This window comes from Numida meleagris, unplaced genomic scaffold (assembly GCF_002078875.1).
Source record: "Numida meleagris isolate 19003 breed g44 Domestic line unplaced genomic scaffold, NumMel1.0 unplaced_Scaffold272, whole genome shotgun sequence".
In the NCBI taxonomy this organism is placed as follows: Eukaryota; Metazoa; Chordata; class Aves; order Galliformes; family Numididae; genus Numida; species Numida meleagris.
The window spans coordinates 162,021-176,563 of NW_018364530.1; the positions used below are offsets into that span (position 1 = coordinate 162,021).

The 14,543-nt window shown below is 48.9% G+C and overlaps 1 protein-coding gene across 4 annotated transcripts in view; it reads left to right on the top strand.

Annotated features, from left to right (window-relative positions):
• Positions 1-14,543, top strand: part of OTUD7B (OTU deubiquitinase 7B) — a 34,515-nt gene that overhangs the window by 13,016 nt on the left and 6,956 nt on the right. For all 4 annotated transcript variants that reach the window (XM_021382695.1, XM_021382699.1, XM_021382700.1 and 1 more), the window contains exons 2-8: positions 646-794; positions 4,225-4,395; positions 4,582-4,797; positions 10,187-10,288; positions 11,205-11,332; positions 13,320-13,432; positions 13,844-13,971. In XM_021382695.1, coding sequence (XP_021238370.1) covers positions 722-794; positions 4,225-4,395; positions 4,582-4,797; positions 10,187-10,288; positions 11,205-11,332; positions 13,320-13,432; positions 13,844-13,971 — 931 coding nt within the window. In that variant the 5' untranslated portion in view covers positions 646-721. The remainder of the gene's footprint in view (positions 1-645; positions 795-4,224; positions 4,396-4,581; positions 4,798-10,186; positions 10,289-11,204; positions 11,333-13,319; positions 13,433-13,843; positions 13,972-14,543) is intronic.

Below are 14,543 nucleotides of genomic sequence, written 5' to 3' on the forward strand. Positions count from 1 at the left end.
TGGAGCTGAAGGGCTCTCCAAGTTGCACAAAGTGAACGTGGCTTTAGCAAAGGGCATCGGTGCTGGTTAAAATCAAGTGCAGACAGAGAGCTTCCTCTTCCTGGAGAGCTGCAGTGGTGCAGTTCTGTTCCTCTGAAAGGAGTTTGCTTTACTTTATTTGCCTGAAGAGGTTTTTTGTTTCATCTTGCATAGGCAACGTCTCCTAATTACAGCGTTTTGCTCAGGGAAGGTCTGCAGTGCTCTGAACAGGTGGGCAAGGGAGAGAAGCTTTCTGTTTTCTGCTACCAAACAAACTTGTTTCTTCTCCTAGCTCTTTGCCTGTGATTTTGCAATGAGGAGCTGCCCTGAGTCGCTTTGAGATGAGAATTTTCATCCTGAAGCTGCTCAGTCTTTGGCACACCTGGACCTGCAGCATCGCTCTGGCTGTGCATGGGGGCACGGAGCAGCGGAGCTCCTGGCTTTACTCGCAATTATTGATCCGTTAATCAGCAGTCCTCGAGCACAATTAGCTGTGTGCAGAAAGCTTTCCCCCCTCGGGGGGCACCTGCCATTGGATAGTTCTGAGCCAGCCTCGAGCTGCCTCTCCAGGCTAATTATTTTATAGTCTGTAATGCGAGCCGCACGCGTTGTTGGTGTCATTTCTAGATTGAGGCCGAGGTGCTGATCCAGGCGCTGCCGACCCCAGCTGCCAGGAGGAATCCATGAGCACACGACCTTGGATATGGACATCGTCCTGTCGGATTTTGTTCGCTCGACAGGGGCAGAGCCAGGACTGGCCAGAGACCTGCTCGAAGGTATGTACAGCTGGGGATGGGACCAGGGAGGAGGCTGATGTGGTCTGAAGGTGGAAAGGGCTTGCAAGAAGGGTGGGGAGGACCCGTGAGGATGGAAGTTGGTGTCTGGCTGGTGCCGTCAGCAGTGGTGCTGGTGAAATTCTGCCTTGGTTTCTTGTTACGCGGCCATTGGGTAATGAATTTCAAATGTTTGGAAGGAGAATGCATTGAACAGGAGCACAGTACCGCTTCGTTCAGCTTCTGTTCATGTGTGTTGTTCGCTGCCAGCAGTGGTAGTAAAACTCTGGGATTGTTCTTGTCAGCAGCGCTATCACTGCTAGTGAGCACTCTGAAGGCTGCCTGTGTTTCCAAAGCAATAAGGGATAATTATATAGGCAAAGCTGTGCTTTTACTGGTATATCTTGTTCTGCTTGTGAAGGTGGTGTGATTATGCCAGTATAAATTGCTGTTTTGCTGGTATCTGGCCATCCGTGCTGAGTGCCACTGAACTGGTGACCTCTCCTGGCAGCGGCCCTTGCTGCCTGACTTGTGCAGAAGTGCTCCCAGGGCTCATCGTGGGGCACTTTCTGTCAGCAGGGTCAGTCTGTCGAGGTGCCGGAAAGCAGTGAGTGCTCAGGAATTGAAGACAAGCCTCAAAACGCTGCATCATCTGTGTGCAGCCTCGATGCACCACGCTGGCTGCTTTCCAGCACTCTGCCTGCTTAAAAGTATGTTTGTTTGCCCTAAAACATAGCACAATATTGACATTTTCTCTTTCTCAAAAACTGGGTAAGATGGGCAACTTGCTCCTTAATGACTGCGTTTAGTTTCAAGGCTGTAGATAATTGGTTTTTCACCTTCTGCTTGTAGCTTTAGGCAGGAGTAAGGAGAGGCCACCAGGTCTGAATTTTGGGGCTGTAAGCTTTCTTGCAAGTGTTACGTTTGGGTTTGTGTTGACGAAAGGATAGTGAGTAAATGTTGGCCTGTGCTTAAACGCTAGAAGACAGAAACATTGCATTTGAAGCAGAGAGAGCTGTATTTGGCAATTTGTCCGTGCTTAACTGAAATGCAATTATATGATTCAAGACCATGCTTGCTGTGATACTTGAGCTGTAGCATCACCATCTCAACATTGGAATAAAGGTGATGGTGCAAGTTTGGCTTTGCTTCAGAAGGAGCCTTGGTTCCTCCTTGTGCCGGGAGCTCGAGAGAGGCGACCATACACCCAGCAGGCATGACTGTGAGATGGGGAAGGGTCTGAAGGCAAGGCATGTGGGGAGCAGCTGAGGGGGGTTAGTTGTTCATGCTGGAGATGAGGGGGCTGAAGGGTGGCCTCATGGCAGCCTATGGTCTCCTCCATCATGGCGGCCTGCGGCTTCCTCACGGCCTGCAGCCCCCTCCATCATGGCGGCCTGCAGCCCCCTCCATCATGGCGGCCTGCAGCTTCCTCACGGCCTGCAGCCCCCTCCATCATGGTGGCCTGCAGCCCCCAGCTCATGGCGGCCCATGGCCCTCTTCACTATGACATGCTCCGGCTCTCTCGCTCACAGCGGCCCACACCTCATGACGTCTCACAGCCCGCTCATGGCGAAGTGCTGCCGGAGCGGAAGTCTGGCAAGCTGTGGGTTTTGTGGTGTGTTGATACTCTGGTTTTAGGTTTCTTTGTCTCATGTCAGGATTTCTAACGTTGTCTTTCAGAACCAGTATTTACATTTGTGATAGAAAAGGTTAAAGCAGATATTCCTCCAATTTTTGTGTCTCTCGCTCAGGCACGAGTTGATTTATTTTGACAACAGCAGTTTTACCTCACTTTCACGACACACTGCTGAGTCGCTGCTGCTTTTCCCATAGTCTCTGTGGAACTGACATCTCCACAAGTGGAAATGAGGGAAGACAGAGACTTTTCCATTGTTTCTTACAGACCCTCCAAAGGGTTTCCATTTCTGAAGCAGCTGCTTGTAAATATGGCTATGCTGGGTCAGTATTAGAGCATCCTCTTGTTGCTTTTGCATCAAAGCAGGTAATGATGTGCCAGCAGATCTAATCTTAATCTGGTGGGTCATTCTCATTCCTCAATACTGATTTGTTGGTTCATTTAAAGAATGAAACGGAAAAAAAAGCCTCGAAAGGTAAACCTTAAAATAACTTTCTGCTTGGAGTCAGTCATTAAATGCTGCAAATTACATCTCTCAGAAGAATTTGAATGCTTAAAAAACAGGTTTCCGTTTGGGAATTAGACATAATGCTTCTTGTATTATCCATGAGCTATCATATAAACCCATTGGCAGTTTATGTATCTTGCCTGTAGTGGAATTACTGTATATAAAGTTGGCTTTCTTTCTACAGTGTCTGCTAACTTGCTAATTTAAGAGCTTAGACTAACAGTGTTCATAAAAATCACAAATTTCTCAAATGAAAGCCATATGGTAGACTCTCTTTTGCTGTGTATTCTTGCCTTTGGAAGACAGTGGCTTCTAAAAGGTCAGTTTATTGCATACTGGAAGATTTCAGTGTGTTAACATATACTCTTTCAGCATGCTGAGTAGTGTTAGCAGGAAGAGGAATTGCTTTAAGGATTCCCCCAACTCTAAGTTAAATCTGTTTTGATGAATAATTTATCTGGCTAGTAATGGCTGCAGCCTGCTGGAAAGTGTTGGAGCTGCTGCCTAGGCTGGTTGGCGTTTTCCTTGCTTTTATATTTTTAGTGTCAGCTCAAAAAGAGTCGAGTCTCTTAAAAACCATGCGCAGAGCCTGAAAAAAGTTCTGTTAAAAACCATCAGCTTTTAAAGTCGTGCTTCACTGTGTGTGTTTTTCACTCGAGTGTTATCCTGCCATAACGTGGGGGATAGGGAGCTGCAGGCTGTTAAACTTTGTCAGCAAAGAAGTGGTGTCTGCATCACGATGGATTATCTTCACTGCAGCTGGGGAGGCTTAGAAAACAAAGCGCTCACTCTGACCTGAAGCAATTGGCTTGTGTAGATGCTGGTGGACATAACACAGCCTGACTTTCCGTTTCCCTTTCCTAAGGGCAAAATGTCATTTGTTTGTCTTCAGTCCCATGCTCTGTGTTCAGCGTGCGTGCTGTTATGGTGACCCTGCCCTTCATTTTACAGCCAGAAATCTAGTCCTGGCAAAACTTGAGGTCTCGGGAGCTTTGGGGAGGCTGTGCAGGCTCCAGCAAGCAGGAGCAGCAGCTCCCTCTAAGCCCTGTGCCTGTCTACTGCACATTCAGGGAGTGTGTAAGCCACCTGTGTGACCACGGGCAGTAAGCCTGATGTGCTGGGCACTTCATTTCATGCTTACATTTCTTCAAATCCAAATCCTGGGTAGGAATATAGCTCCAAATTTCATGGGTAGATAGCTTATTATTAGTTTCCAGATGGGTGTTGTAGGAGTTGACTTGATATTTCTCTCGTATGATGGTGACCACTTGCGATGCTTTGCAATCCAGGTAAAAACTGGGATCTGAGCGCAGCACTGAGTGACTTCGAGCAGCTACGGCAGGTGCATGCGGGGAACTTGCCACACTCCTTTAACGAGGGACGCAGCTACAAGCCCCCGGAGAAGGAGGCAGCCCGGCCCGGGCGACCACCGCTGCAGCGGCAGGATGACATTGTGCAGGGTAAGAGCCATCAGAAAGCCATGTGGAGCAATTCAGTCCTCTTTCTGAGTTGGAGATGTGTTAGAGCAATTTGGCTTCCAGCAACCGAAAAATACTAGCTGAAGGCAGTGATTTTAATACAAGCTTTGGTGAGGTTCGCTGCTTCTGCACCGTTCAGGTGGTGTTTCATTTTCCTTCCCCTCCCAGAAAAACGCCTGTCTCGAGGCATTTCCCACGCCAGCTCCACCATCGTCTCCCTGGCCCGCTCCCACGTCTCCAGCAACGGCAGCAGCGAGCACCTGCTGGAGATGCCCATCTCCACCTTCCAGCTGCCTGACCTCACGGTGTACACAGAGGAGTTCCGCAGCTTCATCGAGCGAGACCTCATTGAGCAGTCAATGTTGGTGGCACTGGAGCAGGCCGGTAAGTATTTATGTTCCCAAATTACTTATTTTCCGTGCCAGTGCAGCACCGTGGTGGCAGTTCGCAGTGGCGCTGACTCGAATCTGCTGGCATACATGCTGTAGGCTGCAAAGAACTGAGCAAGGATGCATATCTGTGATAGATTATATTTCATCCTTTTTTATAGCGTGGTGCAAGAGTTGGGCAAGAGTCTGCTTTGCTTTGCCTGCAGACACAGAATGCAAATTGTGTGTGTTGTCATAGCTCATGCAGCTGAGTGGTAATACTAAAAAAAAAAAAAAAAAAAAAAAAAGTTGCATTATCTCACCACCTAAGCTTCCCCATGCCCCGTCCTGTCCCATCAGCCCAACTGTGAGAAGGAGGAGGAAAGAAGTGACTGCATAACACGAAGAGCAGCTAATCATCATGGACAAATATTAGAAGTGATTACAAACGCTTGAAATTGATGATGCATTTCATATGCTTGCTACTTCAGTGCGGGAAAACTCGTCTGCTGGCTTTGCATGTACCTGCAGAGGAGCCACCTTATGAGTGCAGAGGGATTTGTTTTCCAACGTGCTGTTTTCCTCCTGAATAGTTGCTAGGTGATGTGTAAATAAGGTTGGGCTGGTGAATGAATGGAACCTCCATGCTGGCAGGAAGCAGCCTAATACGTGTTACCAGGACAGTGTATGGTTGGGGCAGGGTGGGGGCACGGGGCAGGATCTCAGAAGCCTTAACATCTCCTTTTACTTCTGTTGTAGTGCACATGCCTACAAAACTATTATTCCTTCAGAGAGAACGTAGATTCTTAATCTCAAATTTTAGCCCTCTCCTGCTCAGGTGTTCCTGTAATAAATATGCTCATGTTTTGGAAATGAACACTTGATCCAAGTGATCTTGTTACGGCAGCATTGCTGTTTGTATGCGGTAAAGCTGATGCAAATTGAAGCATGCTTATCTGCATCTCAGCAGAGTTCAGGCTGGGTATTGGATTGCTGCATTTCGGCATGAACTCTGGCCAACAGCTACGGTGTGTTTAGATGAGTAGGATCTAGTTTTCAGCATAGTTCCCTGAAACTGTAATTTGTGTGAATCCCTTTTGTGTACGTGTAGCGTATCCAGCAGGTCCCTCTGTGACCTCGGTGGAAGAGGAGCGTGCTGTTGGCAGAGCAGGCAGCCCGCTCTCAGATGGAGCTGGATCAGCCCCTTGGCTGTGCTCCTCTGTGGGAGATCTGAGGGTGCTTCTCAGAGATGACGTTAATGTTAAGTAATTGATTTTTACAAAGCACCGTTTGAAGGCAAAGTGAACCTGCATTATATATGTGGGTTCGTTATAGAAGGGCACAGATCTTTAATAAAGGGCTGTACTGTGTATATGAGATGCTCCAAGCTTAATTTGAAGTAAGGTGCTGAGCGTGGTGCTGTGATCTACACTGATATCCCTTCTTAATTTAGTGCATGCTGTCCTTAGAGAATTAAGCAAATATTTTATAGACCAATAAACATTAAGATGCTCTTCTCATTCTATCCAGAGATCCCTTTACACCACTGTGGCAGAGTAAGCGTGCCTTAAAGTGGCTGTAAATTATAATGACATCCTCTTGGAAAGCTTTTAATATGCTCCGAGCTCTGTGAAAAGGCCTTGGTGGAGCCAGAAATTTGGCCCTTGCTGCAACCTTAGCGTTCCTTGTTGCAAACCTAAATGGTTTAAGCCTTGTTCTATATTCTGCAGATGCAAGGTGCTTTTCTTGTTCTGCATGCGGAGCAGCAGTGGGCAGTGCCTTTCCCGAGGCTACCTGAAAAGTCCAGAAGAGTTGAAAGAAACCCTAGGCTTGATTGCTGTGCCTTTGCTCCAAGGTCAGCAAAACAATGCCAAGCCCTTCTCTGAAAGTGCCCCCAGCACCCTGGCAAGGGAACTTCTGCTTCGTTCTCCAGGCTGGTGCTGCAGTAAGCATCTGTAGGTGGACTGTTAAAAACAGCTGAGTTAAGGATTCAGTCTCTCTTCGCTCAACGCTTGCTTCACTGTTGGAATGGTGAACAAGTTCCTTGTTCCTGGAACATAAGCATCCCGTGTCTCTCAGCAGGCAGTCAAAGAAATCAGCATGCTTCTGTCCCTGCCTCAACAATGCATCACCCGGCTCCTGAAGCTTCTCAGCTGGGTTCAGTGCATGGTCAGAGGCACGTGTGTACACGTACCCCCCGCTCTTACGCACTAGCATCTGACTTGCAAAGCTTCTGCAAATATTTTAGCCTGTAAGTCATTGGCCACGCTGATTTTCTCAAGGGAAGAGGTGAGTTCACATCTGGACCCACCTGGCTGCAGAACACAGGCGATGTTCCTGCTGAGCCAGTGCTCGTGGAGCACCTCATGGCTGGGATTCCTTTGGCCCCTCTGCTGTCACCCTCAGCACCGAGAGCAGGAATCTGAGCCTGGGCTCTAGGGGAAGTGTGCCCAAGAGCCAGCCTTGGAGCTGGCACTGCCATGTTCTGCAGCGTTCCGGCAGGTGGAACAGCAATATGGTTAGCTGACACGTAGTAAGCCTCCGGTTCTTGGCCTTCCTGATGATGGAAGATATGTTCTGGTCAGGGAGAAAGTAGCTACAGGTGTGTGAAGGCATCAGGACGAGCTCTTGTTGCTGCCAGATCCTGAAATGAAAGTGTTTTCTGCAAGCATTGCTTTCATCAAAGAGCTGGGCTCTGAACTGGATGAGGGAGCCTGCGGACAAACTATCTAATTTTAGATAGGATAAACAAGCTTGCTGCATTTTCTTGCTGCTTTCTCCTTTTTTGGTCTCTTTGATAACCCAGTTCCAGGAGGTGATCCCACTCCTTCTCCACCCAGTGATTCAGCAAGGGGAGAAAAATGTGTTCTGCAGCAACTGCACGGCGTGGAGGTGGGTGTTAGCACTGGATCGGTCACGTCAGCCTGAGGAGCCAGAGAACAAGTCATCCCTGGGAACGCTGCCTCTGCCACGTGGGGAGGGCGGCCCTCATTCCGCACGGAGTCCCTGGTAGCCTCAGGGAAGCCATTTGATTTCTGTGAGTCAGTGCTGGGCTTCGGACTAGGAGCAGTGCTGTCTTCATTCCTTCCTATTTGTGTGACCTATTTAGAGGTTCCTGTTAGAGGAAAGCTGCGTCTCACAAAATGTGTGTGCTTGGGTGCAGGTTCCTGATCTCTTCTGGAACAAACAAATGCTCTTGCTGTGCAGAAAAACATCCTGAAAGCAGCTGTGTGGCAGAACTTGGTCCAGTAAGAGCAGTGCTGCAACGGGAAGCCCCAGGCACTGTGGACTGCTTCAGCTGTGCAAAAGAGCTGTCGCTGACCTCTTAGGTTTTGGAGCAGCATCAGCTCTTAATGGAGCTTTTTCTGCCAGGTCATGGGGAAAGGAACAAGCTGAAAAGCACAAGGACGAGCGAGAGGTAGCCAGAGCCCAAAGTGCCGTGATGAACCAGCGGTGAGCCAGCAATAGCAAAGCTTTTGGTGCTCGTGTCAATTTGTCCTGCCAGTCACAGTCCCATTTCTTCTCACTGTTGCTGAAGTGCTGATGGCAGGAAGATCCATTGTGCTCCTGAATCCAATTATTTTTCCCTTCTGCTGGCATGCGGAGCTTCCAGGACTTGCTGCTAATAACTGTGCGCAGAGAAATATGTGGTTTTAAATACTTCTAGGGGGCCTCTTGGCCCTTTACTGCCTTGCCACAAGGAAAATGTTGAGAAAGGTTTGGGGAATGTGGCTTCTTTGGAGGGAGTGAAGCAGCGATGACCTCTCTTGCGTAACTCAGAGCGTGTGGAAGTCTGGACAAATTACTCTGCGTGCCTCAGCGTGGATATGCAGCACGTCGTGACTGCGTGCTGCAAAGAGAAAAGCCTTCTGAAGGTGTGTCTGTGTGTGTGTGCACCTGGCTGCACTGGCTGGGAGTCTGCACAACTCGGAAGTGCTGACCAGAGGCGCAGCCAACACCCTGGGAAGACAAATCCCAGAAACTCAGTGGCCACATCCAGGAAAAGAGCAGCGCGTTCCCAAGGAAACACGCGGAGGCGATGAAAAGCTCGATACTGAGTGCAGCAGCATTCCGTTTTTGTTTAGCTTTTGTTAGATGCTGTTTTGCTTCTCGCTTTGCTCTTCTGGCTCCGTGCCACTTGGCGAAGGTTTGCGACGTCGCCATGCCAGGAACTATATTGAGTGCAAATCAGCCCCTTTTCCAAGCAGAGCTATTGTCTCGAGGCTGTGTGCTAAACACTCCGCAACTCCAGCGGGTTCCTTTCCTGATGCTGAGAAAAGCAATCACCAGCATCGCATGCCAGTGAGCTCTGCCTCTTGTGCTTTTCCTGTGTTTATCTCCCAGTGGTGTTTAAAAGCCCTTCTCTGAGTGTAGCTCTCCTGCGTCTGTTCTCGCTGAGGTTGTGCAAACAATTTTAAGAAATCACGTGCTCCTTGTGAAGCCAGGGGCCTTGCTCAGGAGCGGGGATGTTCATTGGAAATGCAGGGAAAAGAAAACTGTGCTGAAAGAGCAGTTCAAGTGGGTGCAGTGCATTTGCCCCCTGAACAGAACGTGCCCGCCCAAGTGCCTGTTGCAGGTGCAGGATCTGCTGCCAGAAATCCCAGCTGGGGGACACGGTGCAGTGGTGAGGGCACAGCAGAGCAGGAGTTGTGAGCTGGAGTCATAACGCAGCTGCCTTCCCTGGATCAATGTTTGACTTCCAGTCTTAGGCTGAATTGTGGTGTGTGTTGATTTTTCCTAGCTTCTATTTTTAGATGATCTGAAAACCTTCTCTCTTGACTTGTAGTAATTCACGTGCCTTATATTACCCAAAAGCTGCTATTTTTAAGCGCTGTCAGTTTGCATTTTCATTGGTAAAGCTGCTTGGCTCAGCAAAAGTTCTGAGAGTTACTCACACGAGATGTGTTAAGTAGGAGTGATCTGCTTCCTCGAAGCAACTAAGAGCACTCTTGTTATTAACTGAGGAAACTGGAAGAGTTGTTGGCACCTTTTGTGACTGGTTCTTTGGCCGTGCTCTCGGCCTGATGGTTGGCTGGGGTTGTGAAACAAGCAGAGAGAAAAATGGGCAGGAGGAGAATGCTGGTCCGGGTTAAATCCTAGCTGGGCTGGCTCCTGCTTCTAGCTTTAGCTCTGGTTTATATGACCTGAAGTCATTATTTCCCATGTCCTGCCTGTTCTTGCAGCCTGACCTTCTCCCCAAGTCACCACGATGATGTAACTCCAGCCTGCCCTTTTTATTGCATCTTCTTCACTCCTTTCCTCTTCCAGCTGCAGGATGGGTATGCAGCTCATCTCCATGGGTGTTCCCATTGCAAATTAAGCAGGCTGCAGCCCTCATCTCCCTTATTGTTTGGTTCCACATCCTGCTACGTGCCTGGTTTTCACACTCTCAAATATTCCCCCAGGTCGTCTGAACTGGTGGGCGAACGTGGATCCCAGCTGCCAGAGGCTGCTTCCCTTGGCCACCACGGGTGATGGGAACTGCCTGCTCCACGCCGCATCCCTGGGTAAGAGCTTCACCGAGTGCATGGCCGGGGAAGTAGCTCAGTGATTCCGTCCAGCACCGCGCAGAGCTGCGCGCAGCCTCCCTTCTCTGCCCCAGCCGCTTAGTGCTGTCAGCTCAGAGAAGCTGCTGCTGCTGCTGGAAAAGGTGGAAGGAGAGTCCAGGCACCCTGTCTGCCTTTGGGATGAGCAGCATCACGTGTCCCATCCATCCCTGTGGGAAGCCGTAGTCTGGCGGGGCTGGCGAGGAGAGATGGAGCTGAGGGAAGCGAGCTGCCAAATGCTTGTGTACTTCTAAAACTGCTCTCTCGGGGCTGGGCCTCGCCTCTTCCCTTTGGCAAGTTTCCCCTTGTTTCTGAAGGAAATGTGAAATAACAGAGCCGCCCAGTTCTCCGGAGGTGGCTGAGCAGAGCAGTTCCAAGAGCTCAGTTTTGCTCCTGTAACTTTACCTCGTGACAAATTTTTGAGGTTTCTAGACTTCTAAATGAGTGGGCTTGTGTATTTCCTTTGTGTGGCCAGCTCTGTTCAGACACAGCAAAACCGCAGTCTCATTTCCCCTGGTATGCATTTTCCCTCAACGGAGCAGCCTAGCATTGATGGAAAGCACCGTGTGATCAAGTATTTTTGGGAGAGTCCTTGTAGTTGAAGGTGACAGCTTCTGGTTGTAGCTGTCTGAAAGCTTGCCGTGGATGACAGATGCGGGCTTTGAGCAGGGAGTTTGGGATTGTGGAATCTGTGAACAACAGACTGGGGCTTGAGCAGGGTTGGCCCTGCTCAACTTGCATTTCTCTGCCTTCGTTTCCCATTGTACCACTTCCCCTGGCTTGTGGCACGGCGTAGGACTTAAACGATTACATAGCAGAGGGTGGAGAAGTGCCAGCTCTTGCTAATCCTCCGGTGTTTTTCCTTCCCTCTGTGCAGGTATGTGGGGTTTCCATGATAGAGATCTCGTGCTTCGCAAATCCCTTTATACCCTAATGGATAAAGGTGTGGAAAGGGAAGCCCTGAAGCGGCGGTGGCGTTGGCAGCAGACGCAACAGAACAAGGAGGTAGGAACCAGACTGAATGTGGTCTGGGAGCAGAGTGCAAAATCCTGATAAAACAGGATAAAACCCGTAGGTTTGGGAGGAGAAACAAATGTCTTGAATTTTAGGCAAGTCTGTGGCTTGCAGAACTTGGCCATGCCCCGATGAGAAATATCCTTCAACCTAAACTCCGGCTGTGAAACTTGGGTGAAATTCTCTGTATTACATAGTAGGAAAATTCCTTGATTAGAGCCGCGTTGTGTCCTGCATCGGTGGAAAACAAGCATCACTGCACACCAAGGATCCGGCCTTGCTGGGGCTGCCTGGCTGGCGGTGGCAGGATGCGATCGCCGTGCTGCGCTGTAAGAAACGCTCCCGTGTAGGTCTGTCTTGTGATAAGATCAGAAAGATGCGCCTCAGCCGAAGCATGGGGCAGCCTCCACCACCAAAAAAAGGAAATTATGAACTAGCCACATTAAAGACTTCAAAGCTGTGACGTGCTCACCCCCCACCCCCCCTGCTCCAAAAGCAGGGACCTGGTTTGTCAGGGTGGAAAGTTACCACGTGTCCTCAAATTGTGTGCTGTTTTTGTGAATAGGGCAAACTTCTGTTTCCACCTGACACTGAAGGATGTTTATTTTGCAGCTTCCTTTTTATTTTTGGAAGGGCACAAAGTTTAGTATCTTGACAGTTTGAAAATAATTTGTATTTCAGTGTTTGAAACAGAGTAGGTAATAAATAGTTGGAGGCGTTACTGCTATTAAAAGCACGCTTTTAGGCGTCTCTTTAAACTGTGTGCTCAAGGCTATCTCCAGAGTTAGCTAACAGCAAAGTGCAGTGGCTTGTAGATCTTAGAAGGACTAGGAAATTTTGATGGTGCGGGACCTGGGTGGTGCCATTCCCTTGTAACAGTCCTCAGCAGAAGCATCTGGGAGGCAGCAGATGGAGGAGGTGCGTGCAGTCAGGTGGAGCAGCCCCGGTTCTGTCGGTGGTGCAGGCGCTGGTGGAGTGGCTGGCTGGAAGTTGGGGATGATGGGCTGGTCCTTTCCAAAGGAGCTCTGAAAGAGGCAGCCCAGGGTGATGGAAAGCGCTCTGACTTGCACAGCTCACTCTGGGTAGAATATTCTCCTCCTTTGCTTTGCTTTACACACGTAGATCAGTGATGGAAGAATTCATATCAAAGGCTTAACCAGAAGCAGAGAAAATTAACACTTCACTGAGCAAACAGGGAGCTGACTGCACTGTCAGTTACTTCTGGTTCGCGGCGTGAAGGTTTTCTTGGCAGCTTGGAAGACTTAGGATGTTGTGTTTGGATGCTGGAGCTCTGATTTTGGAGCCCAGGAAAGCAGGAGGAGGGGAGGGCTGCTGCATCTCCTGGGGAATTTCTCAGCACTCTTCTTTAGGACCTTAAACACAGCAGGTTCCAGTGTAGCTTTTTGCTTGGCCTTGTGTTTTAGGTTATTTCTCACCTTGCTCAGGGTTCGTATGGCTTCTGATGCCTTTCAGCTCCTCGTGGATGTGTTGGAAGCTATTTGAAAAGCTTCTGCATGAGAAGAGGTGTGGTCCCCAAACCAAACACTTACTGCAGGCTTTTAGGAATAGGATGGCTGTAGGAAGGGCAGTGTGTTCTGTCCACATACTGCTGTGGGTGGATGATGTCCTCAGAGCACTGCAGGTTCCTGAGGAGAGGGCTGTGCCATACGTGGGTTTTCCTAGCAGTGCCACTGTCTTTAATACTGGAAGGATAAGAGTAAGAGTAAAGCTTTCCTCTCAATTCTGTGGGTTGAAATGTTGATTTCCACCCCGCAAATATGCAAAGTCTTCATTTGAGGCGGATTATCTCCCCGTGAGAATATTGATTTGGGAAGCGTGTGCATTTTTGCATGATGTATTGATGATTTTTGTATAAACCTGAAGAGAGATGCTGTGGCTGCATGTACAAAACTATGCTGCAGAAACTGGAAAAAAAAAAAGTTAACCTGAGGATTTTGTCCCGTTTGCCCTTTTCCAGTCCGGTCTCGTTTACACCGAGGAGGAGTGGCAGAAGGAGTGGAACGAGCTGATCAAGTTGGCCTCGAGCGAACCTCGCGTGCACTACGGCACCAACGGAGGCGGCTGCGGAGGGTACGTGGAGCAGAGTGGGACTGAGCAGAACGCTGATCTTTTCCCATCTTTTCTCATCTCGATGGCTCCAAAATGAGAGCGATAAACAGAAGCTGAGGATTTCGACAGCGTTCTCTCTCCCTCTGTGTTTCAAGGGCACTTGATCGCTGCAGCCATCCCAAACAAACACCACTTTGAGGCTCTTTAGATAAGAGGCTCCAAGAAGTGCCAGATAGCGTTATGGTGTTTCCTGGAAACAAACCCTTGTCTTAGAATAGGAAATTTTTTTTGATCTATGTCTAAAATCTGAAATTAGAAAACGAAACTTGACAGGCAACAGCAGAGAAACAGTGTCAAAATCTCTTGCTGTCATTAAAAGCGATGAGCCAAGGCGCAGGGGATGAAAGTTGATTGATTTCTTGTTTCTGAAAGTGTTGAAAGCTCTGAAGAACCCGTGTATGAGAGCCTGGAGGAGTTCCACGTCTTTGTCCTTGCCCATGTGTTGAAGAGACCCATAGTGGTGGTGGCAGACACGATGCTGCGAGACTCAGGGGGAGAAGGTAGGAACTGCACTCTTGTTTTCTTTGTCTTTATTAATTGTGCATGCTTGCTCTGTGCATTTCCCCTTGGCTCCGTGTGTTCCTGGGCACTTTTTGCCCAACAAAGCTGGATCTCCAGTCTGACAGCACAGCATGGGGGGTGCTGAGCTTCTGCAGCTGCCATGGGTGATTCCAGCGGAGGGTATGAGACATGCAGACATCACAGTCTGACCTGTTGCCTTTTCATGATGTTTGTCTACCTCTTCTGCCCCCGCACGTGTGGGTGTATAGAAGGGAAATTCCGTTCCCTGCATGTAGTATTTTCCGCTAGCAGACTTAATTTCCTGTCAGAGAAGATTAATCAATTACCATCTTTCTGTGTGCAAACTTAAGTTGTTTCTTTTGTGGAGGAGTGAAGAAGGGCTTTCATAGAAAACACAGATTCATTTGGCAGCTGTTTATCTCCTGACGTTAAATGAATGTCTGCTTTGGGGGTTTTGCGTCCCTCGTGTTGATAGAAAATCGCAGGTAAAACCTCGGAGTGAAACAAACAGCATGTGCTGGAGCACTTTCAGTATGAACAACTCTTCCTT